Source organism: Barbus barbus, assembly GCF_936440315.1.
Source record: "Barbus barbus genome assembly, chromosome: 14".
Taxonomy (NCBI): Eukaryota; Metazoa; Chordata; class Actinopteri; order Cypriniformes; family Cyprinidae; genus Barbus; species Barbus barbus.
Window position 1 is genome coordinate 27,088,641 of NC_136742.1, and position 24,380 is coordinate 27,113,020.

The 24,380-nt window shown below is 36.8% G+C and overlaps 1 protein-coding gene across 6 annotated transcripts in view; it reads right to left on the bottom strand.

The window, feature by feature from the left end:
• The window catches only part of LOC306880677 (MAP/microtubule affinity-regulating kinase 3), a gene marked incomplete at its 5' end in the record, with an annotated part of 61,685 nt that overhangs the window by 23,061 nt on the left and 14,244 nt on the right, over positions 1-24,380 (bottom strand). For 5 of the 6 annotated variants that reach the window (XM_079434377.1, XM_079434376.1, XM_079434381.1 and 2 more), the window contains 3 exons: positions 42-112; positions 266-331; positions 7,949-7,997. In XM_079434377.1, the coding sequence (XP_079290503.1) occupies positions 42-112; positions 266-331; positions 7,949-7,997 (186 nt within the window). The remainder of the gene's footprint in view (positions 1-41; positions 113-265; positions 332-7,948; positions 7,998-24,380) is intronic. The other variant, XM_079434379.1, reaches the window with a different exon arrangement.

Genomic DNA, 24,380 nt, shown 5'->3' on the forward strand with positions numbered 1-24,380 from the left:
GGGCGGGACAGGGCTGTATCGAGTACACTGCAGTACTGTACCTGTCTAAATTTAGCTCTGGCCTCCTTCTCCTTCATTCGTCCATGTGCTACGAGGTAGTCAAACACCTCCCCTGTGGAGAGAAGAGACGCACATGGCGAATCATATAGCGCTCATGCGTTCTCATATGCTTCATTATGCAGATTTATAGAGCCGGTTGCGCAAGATTACATAGCATAATGGAGCTCATAAGCAGTCAGTGTCACATTAGCTTCATCAAACTCACCACCACTAGCGTACTCCATCACCAGATAAAGTGTCTTCTCTGTTTCTATGACCTCAAACAGCTTTACTGTAGAAAGAGACAGAAAAAAGGAAACATGAAAATCAATTATCATTATCCTGCTGGTTTTATTGTCCCGACTCGAGTCCACCAAATTAACATTTGTCTGTCAGTTGTCAGTCATCATGGATGCAGCAAAACACAAGAGTAAAAGCTTTTGGTTACTAACATCATGTCTTACGGACTAATTAACTCACTGTCATAACTTTTTTTTGCACAATTATACAATGCACTTCATAATCACAATATGGTGATCTAAAAATAAACTTTTTGTCATAGATAGATAGATAGATAGATAGATATGCATATAGGCAGATAGACAGACAGATAATACGGTAAAACTGTAATACTTTGAAATATTATTACTACTTAAAATAACGGTTTTCTATTTTTTTTCTATTTTAAAATGTAATTTATTCCTGTGATGGCAGAGCTAAATTTTCATAATCATAACTTCAGTGTTATATTCTTATTATAACAACTCAAAATAGTAGGGCCGCTGAATGTTTTGGTGGAAACAACTGACAACTAGAAAGTTCAAAAGAACAGCATTTATTTGAAATAGGGAATTACATTTTTATAAATGTCTTTACTAATACTTTTGATCAATTAAATGCATTCTTGCTGAATAAAAATAATTTATAGAAAAAATACCTTATTTAATGGTTGTGTTAATTTTTAAATATAATATCGATCACTCATGTTTTTTTTTATATTGCTGCAATGCTAAAACTGTGTAAAAGTAGATGTGAATATTGACCTAGATTAATAAGTGCAGTTAAACTACTGTACATTGTTAGTTCATAATACCTATAATGAGTTAACTAACTGATGCTAGCTTTATTCTTTTGATTTCGGGATGTAATATGACCTGGGCATTTCTTCGAAAGTAAAGTATTTTCTAAAACCCTTTGATTCAGCATCCTAATCACTGCTTCTCCAGCCGTACTCTTAAAGCATCTAAATGAGCTGAAATGTAATTCAACTCACAGAGTGCCTGCAGAGCTCTTCCCTGTTGACCTACAACTGCACAGACATGCGCTGTGTCTCCTGGAAAACGTTACTGAAAGCTGCTTGAGATGTGAGTGACGGGCCAGGTTTAAGTAACACTACCCAACGACACACAGCATCAAACGTGTACTCCCAACATGTATGCTAAATTTAGCAACAGCATAAATGCCAGCGAAGGCAGCGTTCTGCTTCTGTGATGATGTTCGAGTTCAGAGAGACACAAGCACACACTAAAGCTTTTGTGATCTGTTAACAAAACTTCATCTATTCAGAAAATAGGTCATCATAAATCTGCCAAACTAATATGCTTCTGCCATCATGTTAAAAGAGTGGTGCGCCTAAAAATTTAAATTGTGTCATTTACTCACCTTAACATTCCAAATTCTTCAATGGAACAAAAAATTTATTTTCTGAATAATTATGCAAGTTAATGGCAGCCCATAATGATCATTGCATATGCATATATTTACAGTCATAGCCAAAAATATCGGCACCCTTGGTAAATACGATCAAAGGTGGTTGTGAAAATTAATCTGCATTGTTAATCCTTTTGATCTTTTATTTAAAAAATTCACAAAAATCTAACCTTTCACTGGATAATAAGAATTTAAAATGGGGGGAAATATCATTATGAAATAAATGTTTTTCTCAAATACACATTGGCCACAATTAATGTCACCCTTTTATTCAATACTTTTTGAAACCTCCATTTGCCAGTTTAACAGCTCTAAATGTTCTCCTATAATGCCTGATGAGGTTAGAGAACACCTGACAAGAGATCAGAGACCAATCCTTCATCCAGAATCTCTCCAGATCCTTCAGATTCACAGCTCCATGACGGTGCTTCTCCTCTTCAGTTCACCTCACTCATTTTCTACAGGGTTCAGGTCAGAGGACTGGAATGGCCAGCAGAAGCTTGGTTTTGTGCCCAGTGACCTATTTTTGTGTTGTTTTTGAGGTTTGTGTTTGGATTATTGTACGGTTGGAGGATCCAAACATTTCTAACTGAGTCAGCCATTGATTTCAGTTATTGATTTTCTTTTTCTGTTGGTATTTGATAGAATCCATGATGCCATGTGTCTAAACAAGATGTCCAGGACCTCCAGCAGAAATATAGGCCCACAACATCAAAAATACAGCAGTATATTTCATATAAACCCATCTTGAGTGTTTGCTGCTAAAAAGCAAATTTTTTTGTTTCATCTGACCATAGAATCCAGTCCCATTTGAAGTTCCAGTGATGTCTGACAACTGAATATGCTGGAGATTGTTTTTGGATGAGTGAGGATAATTTTTCTTGAACCCCCCCCCAACAACATGTGGTGATGTAGGGGCTGTTTGACAATACTTTCTGACCCTGAGAACTATTTTCATCAATTCTCCAGCTGTGGTCCTTGGAGAGTCTTTAGCCACTCAAACTCTCTTCTCACCGTGCATTAGGACGATATAGACACACGTCCTCTTTCAGGCAGTTTCGTAACATTTTATGTTGATTGGAAATTCTTAATTATTGCCCTGATGTTGGGAATGGGAATTTTCACTGCTCTAGCTCTTTTCTTAAAGCCACTTCACTAATTTGTGAAGCTCAATTATCTTTTGCTGCACATCAGAAATACATTCTTTGGTTTTTCTCATTGTGGTGGATGATTAAGGGAATTTGGGCTTTGTTTTCCCACCTGTTTATATTTCTGTGAAACAGGAAGCCATGGCTGGATTATTTCATGTTCATAATCACCCTGGAGTGCTCAAAATTGTGAATATGAATGGGAATATACTTCATATATATAATTTTTTAAAAATAAAATATGAAAAGGATTAACAATGCAGATTCGTTTTCACAGCCTTCTTTGATCATATTCACCAAGGGTGCCGATATATATATATATATATATATATATATATATATATATATATATATATATATATATATAAATAAAATTAGGGGTGTAACAATACACGTATTCATTCGGTTCGGTACACATTACAAACCGAACGATTTGATGGACTAGTCCTATTACATTTGGACAATAAAAGAGCTTAAAGTGTGTGAAATATAATGTTTTCAGTGCCACTGTGCTCAACAAGGCTGCCCAAATGATGTAACAGGCAACATGCTGTCTTCCAGTGCGTAATGTTAGTGGATGGGCACGCACTGCGAAAGGCCCTGCGATAACCTCCCCTTGCTGGGTTGTGTCGAAAGACGATGATCTTGTATCGACGATAGCCAGATTGTCAAAAACATCAATTGTTGGGAATATTAAGATATTTGGCATTTCCAATTAATTAATGTAGGCCTGTTACATTCTTATTTTTATTAGGCCTATTATTAAAAAGCTTTTATTTCAAGCACTGCCTTTCAAAAACAACCTGTTTAACACAAAATATGTTTCTTCTCATTTTTTAAACTATGTAATATTAATATTACTTCACTATGTAATAAATGAAAACAGTTAGCTATATACCGTTATCAGCATATTTTGAAGTACATTGATCTCTTGTCGTCTCTGAGAGAATATGCGGCATCAGATGCCAAAAGCTCCTTCATTACATTTTTAAAACAGAAATATTTCCAACATTATTATCCCGATACCGAACGTACCGAACCATGACACCACTGTGCCGCATCGAACCGAACTGTGAATTTTGTGAACCGTTACACAAGTCTACACATCCCTGTTAAAAAGCCAGGTTTCTGTGGTGTAAAAAAAGAGACCAAGAAAAATTATTTCAGAACTTTTTCCACCTTTAATGTAAAATATAACACGTACAACTCAATTAAAAACAAACTGAAATCTTTTAGGGAAGGGGGAGTAAAAAAAAAAAAAAAAAAAAAATAATTTGGTAGCATAAGTGTGCAAACCCTTAAACTAATACTTTGTTGAAGCACCTTTTGATTTGATTACACCACTCAGTCTTTTTGAGTATGAGTCTATCAGCATGGCACATCTTGACTTAGCAATATTTGCCCACTCTTCTTTGCAAAAATGCTCCAAATCTGTCAGATTGCGAGGTCATCTCCTGTGCACAGCCCTCTTAAGATCACCCCACAGATTTTCAATCGGATTCAGGTCTAGGCTCTGGCTGGGCCATTCCAAAACATCAATCTTCTTCTGGTGAAGCAATTCTTTTGTTGATTTGGATGTATGCTTAAGGTTGTTGTCGTGCTGAAAGATGGAAGTTTCTCTTCAGGCGGAAGCCTGAAGGTTTTGTGCCAATACTGACTGGTATTTGGAACCGTTCATAATTCCCTCCACCTTGACTAAGGCACCAGTTCCAGCTGAATAAAAACAGCCCTAAAGCGTGATGCTGCCACCACCATGCTTCACTGTGGGTATGGTGTTCCTTTGGAGATGAGCAGTGTTGTTTTTTGCCAAACATACCTTTTAGAATTATGACCAAAAATTCAACCTTGGTTTCATCAGACCATAACACATTTTCCCACATGTTTTTTGGGAGACTTAAAATGTGTTTTTGCAAAATTTAGCCAGGCTTGGATGTTTTTCTTACCACTCTACCCCATAGCCCAGACATATGAAGAATATGGGAGATTGTTGTCACATATACTACACAGCCAGATATTCCTGCAGCTCCTTTAATGTTGCTGTAGGCCTCTTGGCAGCCTCCCTGACCAGTTTTCTCCTCATCTTTTCAGCAATTTTGGTAATTTGGTAATAGCTCATGGTAATATCACGGTTGCGCCATATTTTCACCACTTGATGATGATTGTCTTCACTGTGTTCCATGGTATATCTAATGCCTTGGAAATTATTTTGTACCTGACTGATACCTTTTAACAATGAGATGCTTTGGAAGCTCTCTGCGGACCATGGCTTTTGCTGTAAGATGCTACTAAGAAAATGTCAGTAAAAGCCTACTAGAACAGCTAAACTTTATTTGGGTTTAATCAGAGGCCCTTTAAATGATGGCAGGTGTGTATTTAACATGAGTTTGAATGCGCTTGCTAAATTCTGAACACAGCCATATCCTTAGTTATAAGAGGGTGTGTTTTTACTCCCCCTTTCCTAAAAGATTTCAGTTTGTTTTTAATTGAGTTGTACAGGTTGTAGTTTACATTAAAGGTGGAAAAAGTTCTGAAATTATTTATCTTGGTCTCTTTTTTTTACACCACAGAAACCTGGCATTTTAACAGGGATGTTTAGACTTTTTTATATCCACTGTGTATACACACACACACACACACAAATGCAAAGCATCATGGTACTGTAGTTCTTTCCATCATTAAAGCTTTTTGTCTGATTTATACTTTTGTCTGATAAACACTTTTTTGCATTTCAAAGTTTGAATTAATGTGATTTGCCTTGTAGCTGTTTGGTTTGGTTTATGGCTTAAAATACTTTAAGACTTTTTAAGAATATCAGTGAATAAAGGCTTAAAATTTCAAGCTTTTCTCACATTAACTATTCAAATACTTGGAATATAGTGGAAAAAGCGAGAGGTTTTTTTTGTTTTTTGTTTTGAGCTTGACAGACATGCTCAATGCATTACAAGAGCTGCATAATGACTTTTCAAATGTTTCCACAAACCAAAAATAACAGAATACAGTTTGGAAACAACACGAAGGCAAGCGCATAATGACAAAACTTTCTTTTAGCGCTGCCCTGATTGTGCCAGGCTCCGTGTTTGACACAACCAGATCCACATCAACACAACCCACATCCTCTTCTAGCAGTCCACTCCGCCTTTTTCCCTCATTTGCGAGAAAAGGACAAAAAGTAGGTCATCTCTGGGGCAGTGATAGCGTGTGACCAGACGCTGTACTCTTATGGAGTAGATGATGCCCAAGAGTGTGCCGCCACACAGATAATTGCAAAGGGCATCGCGTGTGGAAGCGGAAGCGAGCGTTGTCATGACAACACACCGGATTCCTGATTCCTGGAAAGACGCTCTACATTCTGTGAAATAACGAGTGCAGATGAAAGACAATCGAACGAGGGGCGAGCGAGGAGAAAGGCTTTCAGAGGTTATGTGAGGAGGCTGACGGAGGTAAATTCTCAATGAAGGAGAAAGGTTAGGAAGTGTGTGGGCCGTAGTTGGGAGTTTGCGATTACCGTTCCTCCTACTCGCTGTTAACACATTACCTTCACGACGATGCATCAAACACTTTCACTGGTTCAGTTATTCATGTGAAACATGCATAATGTGCCAATGGAACAGACATGGCTAAAGGAACACAAACTTACACAGTACGGATGTACTGAAAACTGGGAAGTCTGATTCATTTAAACAAATCACTTCATTTGGACACTGTTTTTCAGTGACTAACCGAAACAATTTGTACTGTATTGTTCTGGTCATTACTCATAAGTGTTCTCAGAAGTCTTCACACAGTCTTTGTGTGGTGAAATAGATATTTAGCTAAATCCTGTTTTTTGAAAATAGATTTTATCAAATGTACTGCCAAACAAAGTTCTCTCAATCCTACAAACACTATACACAAGATTTTGAACAAATTATTAATAAAACATGATTCGATTGATGCAATTTGCATGATGCAATTTGTGAAGTAATTACCATATTCCATTCAAACACACAAATTTGTACACGCTTGTAGGTTGTGTGGTTTGGCATTCTGCATGCTCAAAATGAATAAAGTTCATACACTACCGTTCAAAAGTTTGCATTCTGTGAGAATTTTTTAAAAATGATTCTCTTTTACTTACAAAGGCTGCATTTATTTGATCACAAATATTGTGAACTATTAAAAATTAAAATAACCGCTTTTCTGTTTGAAGATATTTTAAAATGTGATTTATTCCTATGATGGCAAAGCATTATTACTTCAGTCTTCAGAGTCACATGATCCTTCAGAAATCATTCTAATATGCTGATTTGCTGCTCAAGAAATGTTCCTCATTATCCTCATTTTTATCAACAGTTATGCAGCTTATATTTTGTGGAAACTGCATTAATTTGAAATAAAATAAAAGTTTTTACTATTTTTGATCAACTTAATGCATCCTTGCTTAAATAAAAGTACTACTTTCTTTAAAACCAAAAATCTTACTGACCTTAAATTTTTGAACAGTGCATATAGCAGCCTTTATATTTTAAGAAGGGAGTCCCTCATAATGGGATCATCATATTTAGGGGTCTTTGTCATCAAAAAGTTTGAAAACCCTTATGCAATTCCATACTGTCAGCACTGACCAATCAACATCCAGAACTAGAACTTCATACTTTATAATAGAAAACAAGGGTCTCTCATGAACACAAACACCTGCTCATGTCCGGGAATGGCAGATGGGGTTCGCTGAGGGCCGATTAAGGTATTGGGGTGAGTGAGGGGCCAGGGGCCACACAGAGATGACATCATGAGACGGGGGGAGGAGAGGCATGTGCAGGCCGTCAGATGATGGATGCTTAACAATGGAACACACAGAAGCATACAGGAGTGCTTTTGTGCTGCCGGGAGAAGCCGCTCGGCCTTCTGAATAGAAGCGGTGTGGCGGCTCTGGGAAAAGCAGAGGGAGTTCCTGCACAGAGGATTAGAGAGGCCTCCACTACAGTCCGCTTTGTGTGCCACATTCCCAAACATCTCCACAGAGAGAGAGAAAGAGAGTGTTTCTAAAAACAGAATACTGTAGGACAACTTACCAATATTTGGATGATTTAGAATCTTCATTATTCTTACTTCCCTGAAGAGCTGAAAGAGAAGACAGAAAACGCTAAATTAGAGGATGGGCTGCATTTTTACTGGACCCCCCCCCAATAGGTTTATTTTAACAGTGAGAGACAGAATAACAACAAAAAAATCCAGAAAAATGCATTTCAAAAAAGTTATAAAAATTGATTTGCATTATAATGAGTCAAATAAGTACTCTCTGGAGTGCTCCTAATCTCAGTTTGTTACCTGTATAAAAGACAACCTGTCCACAGAAGCAATCAATCAATCAGATTCCAAACTCTCCAGCATGGCCAAGACCAAAGAGCTGTCTGGGACAAGATTGCAGTCCTGCACAAGGCTGGAATGGGCTACAAGACCATCACCAAGCAGCTTGGTGAGAAGGTGACAACAGTTGGTGCGATTATTCGCAAATGGAAGAAACACAAAATAACGGTCAATCTCCCTCGGACTGGGGCTCCATGCAAGATCTCACCTCGTGGAGTTTCAATGATCATGAGTACGGTGAGGAATCAGCCCAGAACTACACGGGAGGATCTTGTCAATGATCTCAAGGCAGCTGGGACCATAGTCACCAAGAAAACAATTGGTAACACACTACGCCTTGAAGGACTGAAATCCTGCAGTGCCCGCAAGGTCCCCCTGCTCAAGAAAGCACATGTACAGGCCCGTCTGAAGTTTGCCAATGATTCAGAGGAGAACTGGGTGAAAGTGTTGTGGTCAGATGAGACCAAAATCCAGCTCTTTGGCATCAACTCAACTTGCCGTGTTTGGAGGAGGAGGAATGCTGCCTATGACCCCAAGAACACCATCCCCACCGTCAAACATGGAGGTGGAAACATTATGCTTTGGGGGTGTTTTTCTGCTAAGGGTACAGGACAACTGCACCGCATCAAAGGGACGATGGGCCACGTACGGCCAAGGCCAGGGCATTGAAAATGGGTCGTGGATGGGTATTGCAGCATGACAATGTCCCAAAACACATGGCCAAGGCAACAAAGGAGTGGCTCTAGAAGAAGCACATTAAGGTCCTGAGTGGCCTAGCCAGTCTCCAGACCATAATCCCATAGAAAATCTGTGGAGGGAGCTGAAGGTTCGAGTTGCCAAACATAAGCCTCGAAACCTTAATGACTTGGAGAGGATTTGCAAAGAGGAGTGGCACAAAATCCCTCCTGAGATGTGTGCAAACCTGGTGGCCAACTAAAAGAAACGTCTGACCTTAGTGATTGCCAACAAGGGTTTTGAAAAGGGGTCAAATACTTATTTGACTCATTAAAATGCAAATCAATTTATAACTTTTTTGAAATGCGTTTTTCTATATTTTTTTGTTGTTATTCTGTCTCTCACTGTTCAAATAAACCTACCATTAAAATTATAGACTGATCATTTCTTTGTCAGTGGGCAAATGTACAAAATCAGCAGGGAATCAAATAATTTTTTTCCCCACTGTATATTTATAGAAACACATTTCTGTTCTTTTGAAATTTAAAAGGTAACATGACTTTCACAAATATATTAACTATTTTCAGCACTAATAATAACAGTAAATGTTTTTGAACAGCAAATCAATATATTACAACCCGAATTCCGGAAATGTTGGGACGTTTTTTAAATTTGAATAAAATGAAAACTAAAAGACTTTCAAATCACATGAGCCAATATTTTATTCACAATAGAACATAGAGAACATAAATGTTTAAACTGAGAAAATTTTACAGTTTTATCCACTAAATGAGCCCATTTCAAATTTGATTCCTACTACAGGTCTCAAAAAAATTGGCACGGGGGTCAACAAAGGGCTGAAAAAGCAAGAAATTGTTTAAAGATTCAGCTGGGAGAACATCTAGCAACTAATTAAGTTAATTCACATCAGGTCTGTAACATGATTAGCTATATATAAAAGGGATGTCTTAGAGAGGCAGAGTCTCTCAGAAGTAAAGATGGGCAGAGGGTCTCCAATCTGTGAAAGAGTGTGTAAAAAGATTGTGGAAACAACGTTCCTCAATGTCAAATTGCAAAGGCTTTGCAAATCTCATCATCAACAGTGCATCTCATCATCAAAAGATTCTGAGAAACTGGAGAAATCTCTGTGCGTAATGGACAATGCTGAAGACTCATCGGCATGATGAAGTGAAGTGATATACTGCCAAGTATGGTGACCCATACTCGGAATTCGTGCTCTGCATTTAACCCATCCAACGTGCACACACACAGCAGTGAACACACACACACACCGTGAACACACACCCGGAGCAGTGGGCAGCCATTTATGCTGCGGCGCCCGGGGAGCAGTTGGGGGTTCGGTGCCTTGCTCAAGGGCACCTCAGTCGTGGTATTGAGGGTGGAGAGAGCGCTGGACATTCACTCCCCCCACCTACAATCCCTGCCGGCCCGAGACCCGAACCCGCAACCTTTGGATTACAAGTCCGACTCTCTAACCATTAGGCCACGACTTCCCCTAATTATATGATTCTGTCATTGACATTACTAAATGGGCCCAGGAATAATTCCAGAAACCACTGTCGTAAAACACAATCCGTCATGTCATCTGCAGATGCCAACTAAAGCTCTATCATGCAAAAACGAATCCATATGTGAACATGGTCCAGAAGCACCGTCGTGTCCTGTGGGCCAAGGCTCATTTAAAATGGACTGTTTCAAATTGGAAAAGTGTTTTATGGTCAGATGAGTCCAAATTTGACATTCTTGTTGGAAATCACGGACGCCGTGTCCTCCAGGTTAAAGAGAAGGGAGACCTTCCAGCATGTTATCAGCGTTCAGTTCAAAAGCCAGCATCTCTGTTGGTATGGGGGTGCATAAGTGCATACAATATGGGCAGCTTGCATGTTTTGGAAACCTATATCAGGCAAGATTGGGACCAAATTCCAGCACCAAAACTCCAGAAACTCATAACCTTGATGCCCAAACGTCTTCAAACGGTTTTGAAAAGAAGAGGAGATGCTACACCATGGTAAACATGCCCCCGTCCCAACTATTTTGAGACCTGTAACAGGCATCAAATTTGAAATGAGCTCATTTTGTGCAGAAAATGGTAAAATTTTTCAGTTTAAACATTTATGCCAGGGCTATTCAATTGGCGGCTCCATGGGCCCAATCCGGCCCGCCAATCTTCTTCATCCGGCCTGAGGAAGAGTACGCAGGTTGCACATTCGCCTTGAATTGTTCTTGCACTAATTAGTTTGTCCACAAGGTGGCAACACTGGCCCAGACCAGCCAAAAAGAAAAGGGAGAGACGCAATTACAACAATCTTAATATGCATTTAGTCACATTTTTTTTTTATTAATTACAGAAAAAATGTGTGATTATTTTTTTTTGAAATTGAATGGCAGACAGCACTAATGTCAACCTTTTATAGATGTTACTGTTGATAATATTAGTTAATCTTACTGCTGAATATGCATTTAAATTTAATTTCCAATTTTATAGGCCCCCCAGAAAAAGATACATTTATTAAAATATAAAACTCAATTTATTTCATCTTGTTTGCAAGGCAACTTTCCAATTTTCCATTTAGTTTAACTTGATGTACTAAAATAAAAATTAGGCTACGTCCACATGAAGCCAGAGCTTTCCCTATCCAATCTTTTTTCCCCCCTCGTCTCAAGAAATATTTGCGTCCACACGAAACCACAAAACGACACAAAACGATGTAGTATGCATGCCAGACCAGCATGTGGCGCTGTAATTCTGCCACAGAGATACACTAAAAAGGGAGAAGAAGACTTGGACTATGTGCATAAACCTTGCGCACGGTATACAAACGAACATGGAACAATTCATTTATTAATCTGTGTTAATGTTAGTTAATAAAAAGGCATTCGTTCAGTGTTTGTTCATGTTTTTGTTGCTGTTACGTGACGTAGCGGTGTCTAGCGGTGACTAGGGGCGAGATGTGGGGTGATGATGTCCGTATATTTCAGAAAATATACGGATTCGCGGTCCACACGAAAACGCAAGGGGCGTCGTTTTCAGATTTATCCACTCTGGGACCCGGTTTCAAAAATTATCGGTTTCCCTCTCCCAAAACACCGGATCCGTCTGGACGGAACGCCTATTAGATACAAAATTTATGTGTATACAGCTAAATGTGTCTCTGTGTGGACGGGGCCTTAATAAAAACTATAGACATACTTAAAAACAATAAATAAAAATGCACAACAAAATTAATTCAAAATATTAACAAAACTAAAATAGTATCTCAATGATACCAAATTCACACTGCTGATCATAGAAATATATTGCATTTATAAATATATTAACACAGAAAACAATTATTTTAAACTAGGTATGCACAATATTATCAGACCGTTAATGGAATCGGCCGATAATGGCTTAAAATGTACATATCGGCATCAGCCAGATATGAAAAATTATGCCGATATAGCTTGCCGATAAGAGGAATAGGTTAACTCACATGTGCTGAGGGTGTGCTAGCAATTAGATCACGTCAGCAGTGTGATTTTTGAAGCAAAGTTTTTCCTGAATGGTGATTAGATTCACTGTTTTGGATCACTGCATTTAAACTGAGAATGTACGTACATGACGCATTCGGTGTGTGATAGTCAACAGTACTAGCACGTGCAGCGGCAGCCTCCCCCGGGTCCTAATGCCCGGTCGTTAAGGAGTTTTAATTCCATAGGGGGCACTGTTGGCCTACTTCTAATAAAATGAAAATAAAATACACAAATAACATTTAGACTGTGTTTCTGATTAAATAAAGCAGTAATTGATGTAGGGGTGGGCGATAAGAAAAAAAATATCATATCACGATTTTTTTTAGAAATATCACGATTCTTTGTCATGTTGGTTTTACTATTTTGGTTTTACAAGTTGTCTGAGCCAAACTAGAAAGACAAAGCCTTTCAAGGTAACAAAAAAAGACATGGCAGATATTTAGGCCAAAGTGGGCGAAGATAAAAATCTTTGTCATTATTTTATTGTAAAGATACACATTACAAATACACATAATATACAAATAAAACAAACAGTGCTTTATTTTCAGGTACAATTTTTCCGGTGTATTTAGCAGGAGCATTCAATGAAATATAAAAATAAAAATAATAAAAAAAATAATAAAAACATAAAAATAAAACACTACATAGACTGATTCCTAAAGCAACTGTATTAAAGTTTTTCAGTCAAGAATAGTGAGTGATTTTTCTCTTTGCGTTCTGTTGTTTTGTTAACGTTAAATGAATAGTTCCCCCCAAAATAAATATTCTGTCATCTGTCTGTCAATTCTGTCATAATGTTTTATTTTTATACCATCATTTACTTAAAAGTTGTTTTAAACCTGAATGAGTTTCTTTCTTCTGCTGAACATAAATGCTATTTTGAAGAAGGTGGAAAACCAAACAGTTGCTGGTCCACAGTGACTTCCATAGGATTTTTCTTTCCTGCTATCAAAGTCAATGTAGACCAGCAACTGTTTGGTTACCCTCATTCTTCAAAATATCTTATTTTGGGTTCAGCACAAGAAATTAATAGAGGTTTGGGACAACATGTGAGTGAGCAAATAATGATAGAAATAAAATTTTAGGGTGAACTATCCCTTTAATGACAGTCGACAGCATGTTTAGTGTCCTGTCCCTTTAAGACCTGCATGCATCTAATATACAGGCACGCATCCGTTTCTCTCTTAACTATTTACTTTTATTTTAGAGATAACCAACTGAGTGGTGTATGTAAACCTTGTGTGTTTTGACAGTATTAGCACAAAAGATAACTTAGTTGAGTAATCAGGTGCTGTTAGACAGGCTTTTTAGTGCGCGTGCTTCAGGTGTATGTGCTCAGAAAAAGCGCACGTCAGACCAGCGCGCGAATTAAACATTTAACCAGCAAGGCTTGTATGCAAATAATGTACTTTTGCGATCGCGAATAAGTGCAGTGTCCTGTCAGAGTAACTCTCTTGCTGTATGTTTTGTTGTACAGTATGTAGAGACGGAGGCGCCAGAACTGTATTTGACATAATGTGCGCTGTAGCACGATACTACGATATTTCTTCAAAAGCAGATCGTGGAGACATTTTTATTGCGCTGGTCTGACGTGCGCTTTTTCAAAAATCCACGATCAAACACCCCTAAATTGATGTCATAAAATCATGAATATGTTTTGATTTAAAGGTCAGAAGCTATAGCTTACATGAATTAAAAAAAATCACAAACATAGCACTTGTAAATTAAATAATTTTATATATACTGATTTATTCATTAATGTGTAATATGTTATATTTTTTAAACAAATGATAAACTCAAAGATTTTAGATTTTTACAACTCTTGCTTTAGACCATTTACAAATGTTAAATGTAAATATAAAGTGCATCTTTCTGAGAGAAAAAAATGCAGTCATTGATACATAGTTTATTTATAGTTATTTTCAAAGCTTCAATGTACTGTCTTTATAAAATAACTTCATTATTGTTTAATTAATTCTAACAAATAAGTTCTTGTTAAAAACTTACCAAAATTAAAAAATAATTTGCTTATAATTTCCACACAGGAGAGTCTTGGTGTTGTTTCCAAACAAAAAGGAAATATATCGGTATCAACTATCGGCCAAAAAGAGTTGAAAAATATCGGCATATCGGCAAAAATCCAATATCGTGTTTCCCTATTTTAAACTATAATAATATTTCACAATACTACTGTTTTTACTGTATTTCTGATCAAATAAATGCAGCTTTGCTAAGCATAAGAGACTTCTTTTTAAAACCTTACAGACCCCAAAATTTTTAACATCCTATAAATATGGCTGAAGTTCCGCCCCTTAATGAGAATCTATGGGAATTTTGTTTATTATTCACCAGGCAAAAATGCATGTAAGAGCATTTAGAAAAGTTATAGTACACTTGCTATTCAATTCAATGAAGAAAAAAAAAAAATCTCACTTTTACCATTTCTATTAAGGCTAAAAGACTTGTGCACCAAAACTGAATTGAGAATGCCTTGTAATTCTATTTACATTTCTGTTCCTTCATTCTCTCTTTACATTATCACCATATATTCATGCATTAGCACCCCTGAGCCTTCCAAAAACACTTTAGCATTTCAACCGACTCTTTCACCTCCAAACACGCACCAATTATTTTCAAGATTCTAGTATGTACGTCACACTGACGCATGCAGTCACACTCGAAAAGACTGAAAACGTGAGAAACAGTCAAAGGTACAAAATGTTTTGTGTCCGTTTCACAGAGTTCAATAGTCAGTAGTCATTGCACAAAAAAGAAACTACCAAAAATCAATACGAGTGCAGGGCTAATTAGGCTCTTAGTCAGCCAGCAATGTTCTAAACCAGCAATCTAAACTAAAGCACTAGTACAAACACTATTCACATGCTTTCTTATATATCTGAACATGTGGACATGGTCAGGCACATTAGAGACGCAGGATAACTTGAGCTGACATCAAAGTGGACGCATGTGACCGCTGAACCCCAGCGCTGTAGTACAGTAGCCTGCCCAGAGCGGTGCAGATCCAAATGATGGCATCTTATTTCAATAGGCCAGAGTAAACACAGCCTGTGACTCTGTACATGAAAAGTGGTAACACAATCTGTTCATGCAACCGATATGCAGTTTATTTTCTACACAGATAGGACAGTGCCAGAGCAAAAAATAAAAAATAAATACTTTTTCTGCCCCCATGTCTCGAATTTGTGATCATTCTAAATGCATTTTAATAGACTGAATCATGCAGCGAAAGAACACGCTCTAAATGCATATGCGCTCTAGTCTAGACTTCACGTAATGTATGTGTGTAGGGGTGTTTTGAATTTGCAAAACACTCGATAATGTGAAATTGCACATCGTTAAAATAACAATTACGAAATTATCGCAGACGATATATATCGCACACCCCTAGATGAATCCTTCACTAAATGATGAGATCAATACTGAATCAGTCAAAAACACAAATTTATCGGTTTCTGTTTGAATCAGAATCCTTTACTGAATGAACTCCCCGAATCTGTTATAGAAGTAAAAGATCATCCCAAAAGTCTCACAAACTTATTGTTCGAATCAGTATGATTAACTCATTACTCAATTAACTCACTGAATTGATCAGATGGGAAAAGAATTTGCTAAAAAAAAACAACCTCGGGTTGTGTTTTCAGGTTGAGTCGGTACGATGACTCCTTCACGAAATGATCAGAATGGTTAAAATGTTTCCTTAACAAGCAACAGTTGATATCTACAACTACAAAACATTACCGGGAGCTTTCATGATAATCGAGGCCTGATAACAAGCTGATGGCATTTAAAGTGGCAAAACAGATTACCGTGATCACGGTCTGGGGCTTTTCCTTATGACTTGCAGAGAGCGTGATGCTGGGAGCACATGTTCTAGAAAAGACTGCACAGCAGTAGTTTCAGCCCGCAGCCACCAATTACAGAGCGCTAATTAAAGACAACGAGGTCTCCGCTAATGAGCGGAAGCCATCCAGACATAGATGGGCATGGCGTCTAGAGCAGAGCTGCTCTGAGGTGGAACATCAGCTGTTTAACATCTTCTGTGAATCGTAAGTGATGAGTCATCAGTAGTATCAGAGATGGGGATGACAAACTGTGGATGGACATCAGGAGCTACCTGTTTAGATGTCAGCGCAGCACACTGCTGGGAGTGTAAAACAATTACTCGTCACTGACTCATTTGCATCACTTATAAGAGAAAAAGGATGTAATGATGAATAAGAATTAAAGTTAATTGATGAATAAAATTTTTTTATTAGTTTTTTTTTAAACATCTTAAAAAGTATATTTTTGCACTGCATTATTTATGGATGGATAATGCTATCAAAATTAGTCACAATAAAAATAACTTTTAAAAAACAATTAGGATTCAGATATTATTCAAATGTGTTATGATCAACAATAACAATTGAGATCACAATAAGCTAAATATATATAAAATCATAATTTATAAAATACTTTCTATTACAAAGTGGCTGCCAAAAAAACCTAGCCCCCCTAAATTTCAACACATGAAAATAATAAAACATAATAAAATAAAATTGTAAATGAATGGGAGTGCATGTGTAGTATCAATTTTGAACTAGAAAAATAACTTGTTTTCAAATAATAATGCCCTAAATTGTAACTTGTGAAAAAATTAAATGTAACAAACAAACATATGGAAATATGTTTAACAGTCAATAATATAATAATTATTTAAAAAAATATATGAATAAATAAATAAATAAAGCAAGCATGTGTAGTATTAATCAGACAAGGCTGCAGGAACATTTGGTTTCCAATGAATAATTTACATTTTAAATGATGAAAATAATAAAACTTTAAATAAATAAATAAATGTAGTGTATGTGCAATAAACAGACAAGACTGAACAGTCTGTTTTCAGTGAACCATAACTTTTTATTATTTATGGAAATAAAAAAGAATAAAATGTCAACTTAAGAAATAAATAAATAAAATGCATTTAGTGCACGTGTAGTATCAACCAGACTAGAAGAATTTGTTTACAACAAAGTGACTTTTCATCTGTTCCCATCATAAAGCTCACACATCGTATGAACTGTACAGACTTCTGATACATCCTTTTTGAAGCTTGGAAGCTCCTTGGAGCTCCTTTTTGAAGTGCCCCATTAATTGTAATTGCATGGAGGAAAGAATGACTAGGAGGTTTGGAATGAGACAAAAGGTGAGAACCTACCCATCTACTTTATCAAATTCTAGGTGGACTGAATGCTCTCCTGTAAATAACACACTGTGTAGATGCCATGCTCTTCAACATCAAGTGCCTGATGTTGTGTGTGTAGGAGGGTAGCAGCACTGCAGAGAAAAGCTCTCTCTACAACACGTGCATGCACTTTTGTAAATGGACGCAATCTTGTCTGTAATATTCCTATAAGGTATTAGCACAGCATTTACGTTCAGCGCACTCATGCATGTGCTTTATAGAGCACATGTTCATCATTGTGGCATTAAAGCAGAATTGAAGCATGCCCATGTGCGCATCTCTCTAAAAATGCGTGGTTTTCTCATGGCCTGAGGTGGAAGCTACTTCCTGTGTTTCACAATGAATACACTCAATGGTGTTCAGTGGGAAAACACAGCACTGCTGAATAATTCACTAGAGTTTCACAAAGTGATGACGCTTCTTTTTGCAATTGCTGAAGACCCTCTGCCTTTGCCTTTAGTTCTACGTCTGGGAAAAGCACACCAAGATGAAGCTGCATGAATGTAGTCAAATCATCAGACATGAGGAAGCAGAATGAGTCAGGTTGGTAGTATTTTAAGGGCAAATTAATGTTTGATTGGTGCCATCAAGGAATCTCAGAAGTAAGCAAAAATCAGTGTAACCATAACCAAAGAGCTTAACTCATTCAGATCTGGTACACTTTTTAAGATTGAATTTGATCCAAATTCCCAATAAAAGCCCTACATTTTAATCTCAATGAATATTCTGTTAACACACTGAATAAATTTTAAAACTACTTTAGAACATTTACATTTTTAAAACGCACTCCAATAATCTTAAATGACAAAAAATAAAATGTACAATCAGTGAATTCGGCTGAGGTTAAGAACCCACGAGAAGGGCCACAGACGCATGTTGAGTCTCATAAGCACAAACAGGCTAGCTTGAGAAACCACAGAAAACAGCTAATTTCTGCTAGAGTTCCTGAAGTGACAGGAAGAGGTTTTGTCTGTGCTTTTCTATTCACTTACTAAAAGGCAAACAGATTTTCATAATCCATTAAAGTTTTTTGAGCATTAAATGTAGGCCTGTCAATTTAATACATTAGTGCAAGTAATTATAAAATAATATTCCTAAGGAATTATCATTAGAGCCACTGAAGTACTTGAATGAATCACCTGAGCCGTAAATGCTATTTGACTAATCACTCCTGAGATGCAGAAAACGACATGACTGTGTTTGATTGGCTGATGGCACTGCAAGAACGTGCACAATCCCAAACTCCTCACAAATAACTATTTTGAGCTGTGATGTCAAAGACAGCAGAGAGGGGAAATTACACCCTAATTCATGATTTAGCTCTAAAAAAAAAAAAAAAAGAATCAGTCACTTGTAAAACAACAATACGAGATAATATCTTCAATAATAAAATTAAGAGCTTTCAAAAATATTTTTGAATGGATGCCAAATAATTAAAAAAATTATCCAAAATGCAAAAAAAAAAAAAGAAAAATAATATTACAATTTAAAATGAGTGTTTTTATATGAATATATATTAAAATTGAATTTATTCTTGTGATGCTAAGCTGAATTTCCAGCATAATTACTCCAATCTTTAGTGTTGCATGATCCTTCAGAAATCATTCTAATATGATGATTTGCTGCTTAAGAAACATTTTTTTTTTGTTATTTAGTTTGAAAACAGTTGTGCTGCTTAATGTTTTTGTGGAATTTTTCAGGATTCTTTTATGACTTATTTTATATTCTGTTATGACTATCAAGTCATAAAGGATCCTGTGTTGATGGCTCTGTGAAGGAAAAGTAAAAATGCAAGCTAATTTCCTGAGGTTACTAAAATAGCCCCACCCACCACTGTACAAACACCAATCACACGCTGGTCACTCTAGATACCAGCAGGCAACTGGCAGTGGAGAAACAGGAAACACTTCTGCAGTCCCTCAACAATCACCCCACACTCCCCTCCTCTCTCAGCACATCTCATAAACAGGAAGTCGCTCATAGAGACGCAGTTGTTTGTACCGAGTGAGAAAGAGAGGGGCCGTCATCACTGCACACACAGTTCTCACCATTACAAATACACATCTGTAGCATATATGAGCTGCCAGACCAGCGCTTCACGTTCACCGTTCACAGTTATTATGAACTCCATAGACAATGATAATGCAAAGTAATTAGAAAATGGGTGATTTTGGGTTATAAATGTCTCAAATTTCAATAGGTTCAAGTTCTCAGCAGACAATATTCACAAATAGTGGTTAGCACAGTTTGTGTTGGGAAAGTGTTCACTCTTCCCTTTTACAAGCTGAAAACTATTTGTTTTTCTACACTACATATATAGTTATTTGCATATTTAAATGATACCATTTCAAAAAAATAACTAAAAAATGAATATTATAGCCAAAAATGACAAAAAAAATTCTAAATATAAAAAAAAAATAAACATTAAAAATTAATTGAACTTAAATGCATTAAGTGAAGGTATGCATCACATAATTATAATATACAGTATGAAAAATGCATATGAATATTGAGATTTGCTAAATTACATTTAATGGTGTTATTGAATTATAATAAATTAATTATAATAAACTCATTAATTGAGCATGGTGAAGGTAATCCAAATGCAAAACTGGGGGAAATAAGTGAGCAAATATCCAGTATCTACAGTGCATTCCTAATTGGTTATTTGCCTGTTTTCCCTCTAAAATCAGAACTTGCAACCCATTTTCAGGTCATGTCTTGACTCACGGTGGTGAAAAATACCATTTTAGTAAACATTCAGAGCTCAGAGCTCATATTCAGTTCCTTCTGAAGCTGAAGGAGAAACATTGTCCACCTGATTCGGATGACTTTCGGACATTAATAAGGGGATAAAGTGAAAGTGGAACACGCAGACACAGTTATGTAGAGAAAATAATCCAAAGATGAAGGGTATGAGGCAGCTTTAAGCCCTCACTGAAGCGTCAAGGTGATATTTACTTCCTAAAAGATTGCATTTTCTTTTCCTCCTTTAATAAATCCAGGCTGCCATCCAAGATATCAGGGCAGGTTTTTAAGAGCTTCCAATAAAAAAAATAACAACTGTGAGTCAAGATTTACCCTCACCTGATAATCAAACAGCTTATGGGAACCAAAATAGTTGAAAAGGGACAAATAAAAGTAATATAAAACATGCTTGGGCAGGACATACAAGTTTGGACACACTTAAGGGTGAGTGAATGCAGACCTTCATCACAATTACGGAACATTATAATTACAGAACATTATAAGATTTGCTCGGAGGGATCTCTCGGCTGGCCTAATTGGACCAGAGCCCACTTTCCCTCAGCAGCATGTTAAAGTGTTTGTGTCTTTAACTTCCTCCACGGCTCATTTCCCCGTTTAAGGTGCATGCAAACAGCAGTTACCGTTCCTCACATTGCTCCACTTCAGAGAACATGAAACGCTCTCAAATTACTCATAAAAAGAGATAAAATAAGTGCTTAGAATGCAGCAAAAACAAAATGCCTGCTAGGCTGTCATGATATATCCCCGATTATACTTTAGTGCTTCATTATGTGCTTGTTTAAAGGAACACTCCACTTCTTTTGAAAATAGGCTCATTTTACAACTCCCCAAGAGTTAAACATTTGAGTTTTTACCGTTTTTGAATCCATTTAGCCGATCTCCGGGTCTGCCGGCAGCACTTTTAGCGTAGATCATTGAATCGGATTAAACCATTAGCATCTCGCTCAAAAATGACCAGAGAGTTTCGATAATTTTCCTATTTAAAGCTTGAGTCTTCAGTAGTTACATTGTGTACTAAGACCGACGGAAAATGAAAAGTTGCGATTTTCTAGGCCGATATGGCTAGGAACTATACTCTCATTCGGGCGTAATAATCAAGGAACTTTGCTGCTGTACCATGGGTGCAGCAGGCGCAATGATATTACGCAGCGCCTGAAAGTAGTCCCCAGCTGGGTAACTAGTTTTGATATAGCTGGGGACTACTTTCAGGCCCTGCGTAATATCATTGCACCTGCTGCACCTACAGAAGAGTCCAGCTTTAAATAGGAAAATTATCGAAACTCTTTGGTCATTTTTGAGCGAGATGCTAATGGTCTAATCCGATTCAATGATCTATGCTAAGCTAAGCTAAAAGTGCTATCGCCAGACCCGGAAAAAACGGTAAAACTCAACTGTTTAACTCTAGGGGAGTTGTAAAATGAGCCTTCCTTTAAGGATCGCTTAGAGAAGGACGAACTAAGCCATACAAGAAACAGAGTCAATAACTACCTTGTATATTTTTCTTAAGAAAATGTGAGCAGTGCTTGTTCCGAGTGTTTGCCAGGACATTGTTTTGCGGTTACTAAAGTGTTTACTATTCTATTTGAAGCTTGAATGCCTCAGTATGCATTCAGTACATTCATTCGACCAGTACAATTCATCAAAACTTTTCTGTTTTCAAGTCATGTGGGTTTGAAACAACAAGAGGATGAATAAATGACCAAATTAGAATGTTTGGTAAACTATGCCTTTAATATTTAGTTTGGTGAAATCCTTAACTCTCTGTATAAGCAGTGACAATGTTTCCTGCCTTCTGCAAGCACCACTAAACAAACACAAAATAACAAGTCTACATTTGTTCTCTGAAACACAAAGTTTTTGTAGTTCTGTCACTCTCTCACTCACTTTTCTAACACGTTTTCTCAACTAAGAGCAGTCAGCATATTAGAGGTTTAAACAGAGAACGCTGTCTAATTACATCAGGCAGTTCTTATGACAGAAAATGCCGACATGCAAGGATAACAACAACAACAAAAAAAAACACTTTAAGGACTAAAAATAGAAACTTCAAGATCTAAATATTTAGATATTCTTTTGTTCAAAAATGAAGCATTTAGGTTTAGATCTTGAGTTGTTTGTTTTCACGATGTGCGGCAATTCTGGTGACTCAGTCTGCTTTGATCACAACCAACTGTTCACAAATCATTCATACTGCCAGACGCATACGCAAGACAAGACGAAAATAACCAAAAAGGTAGACTAAATACGAGCCGCAACAACATCCTGAACCTCAACAAGGATAAAAGAGATTAAACATCTAAGCTGAAACACAAAATTCAAAGAAAAACTGTGGGCTCAAACATAGCTTCATAACAATGTACAATATGAATTGACTTCGAAAGAGCTGAACGATGTCAATCAAGTGAGGAAAGCCACAATTTTAGTGCACAATTGGACATCTCCAGCTTGCTTCGTCTTGTAGCTTTCGCCCAACTCAAACAGGAGTTTCACAAACATTTTTTGTGATCCTGTCGGAATAAAATGTTTTTATTTCTCCCTCAAACAACCTAACTAAATGTGTTTCACTGTCTGGTGTGCATTTATTATGAATTTCAACATTCTTGGTGTTAAAAAGCTATTTGTGGTTTTAGTAGAGCCAGTTAAACTACAAGGAACTAGTAAATAATTAATATTTTTAATTCTCTTTTATTACATACATTACTGTTATGAGAGACATCTCTTTTGGTCACAAGGATGCATTCATTTGATCAAAAAAACACAATATATTTTATATGCATTTTTAAAAAATTTAGTATTTTGAAATATAATTTATTCCTGTGATGAAAAGCTGAATTTACAGTCTTCAGTGTCACATGATCCTTCAGAAATCATCTAATATGCTAATTTGCTGCTCAAGAAACATTTATTATTATTATCGATGTTGAAAACAGTTATGATGCTTAATATTTTTGTGGAAACCAGGATTTTTGATGAATTGAGAGTTCAGAAGAACAGCATTTATTTGAAACGGAAATCATATTTAACATTATAAATGTCATTACGCATGCATGTCTTATGTTGTTCATTGGAATTCAGATGTGGCTTAGAAAATGCATCATAAGCATCACAGACATGTTCACAAATCTGAGGGAAACACGACCTGCGTCCCGTAAGGTCTGCCATCTAATAACAATTTCCTACAGGTCAAGAGGCAGACAAAATGAAGAAAATGTTCCATCCTCGACAAGCAAACAGAACAATAACAAGAAGAGGAAAGACACCAGTGGATAAAAGGGAAGAAGAGCGCTTTAAGCCCATCTGGGTGGTGCTGCTGTCTGATAGGACCGTGTGGTTGGACCGACCCCTGTATAATCCTGACACCTTTGCCCCCTTTCTCTTCAAACCTGGTGATTAAATGCATTTGGCACATGTTGCTTTAAATGATTCAGCCATCTCTGCGTGTATGTGTGTGTGTTTGAGGACTGGAAAGAGTGAAAGAACGTCCTAATGTGACAGCAGCATAACCCTTACTGACTCATGAGATTAAACTTTTCACTAGAAATATTTCCGTGAAATGAGCATATAAACTCATCACACTGATCACAGCAGAAACGATTTTATACCTTTCCTGCACTTACAAGAAAGTACTAGTGTGAACCTCATAAAATCTACACCTGAAAATGAATAAATAAACAAACAAATGATAAATAAGGACTAAATAGATAAATCCAATTTTCAATATCTCAGCATGCTGTGAAAAATAATGATACACTACTATTCAAAAGTTCTGTTTTTTTTATTAATAATGTTATTGAGCAAGGATGCATCAATTGAGGAGTGACAGTAAAATACATTTATAATGTTACAAAACATTTCTATTTAAAATAAGTGTTGTTCTTCTGAATTTTCCTTTCATCAAAAACATCCTGAAAAAT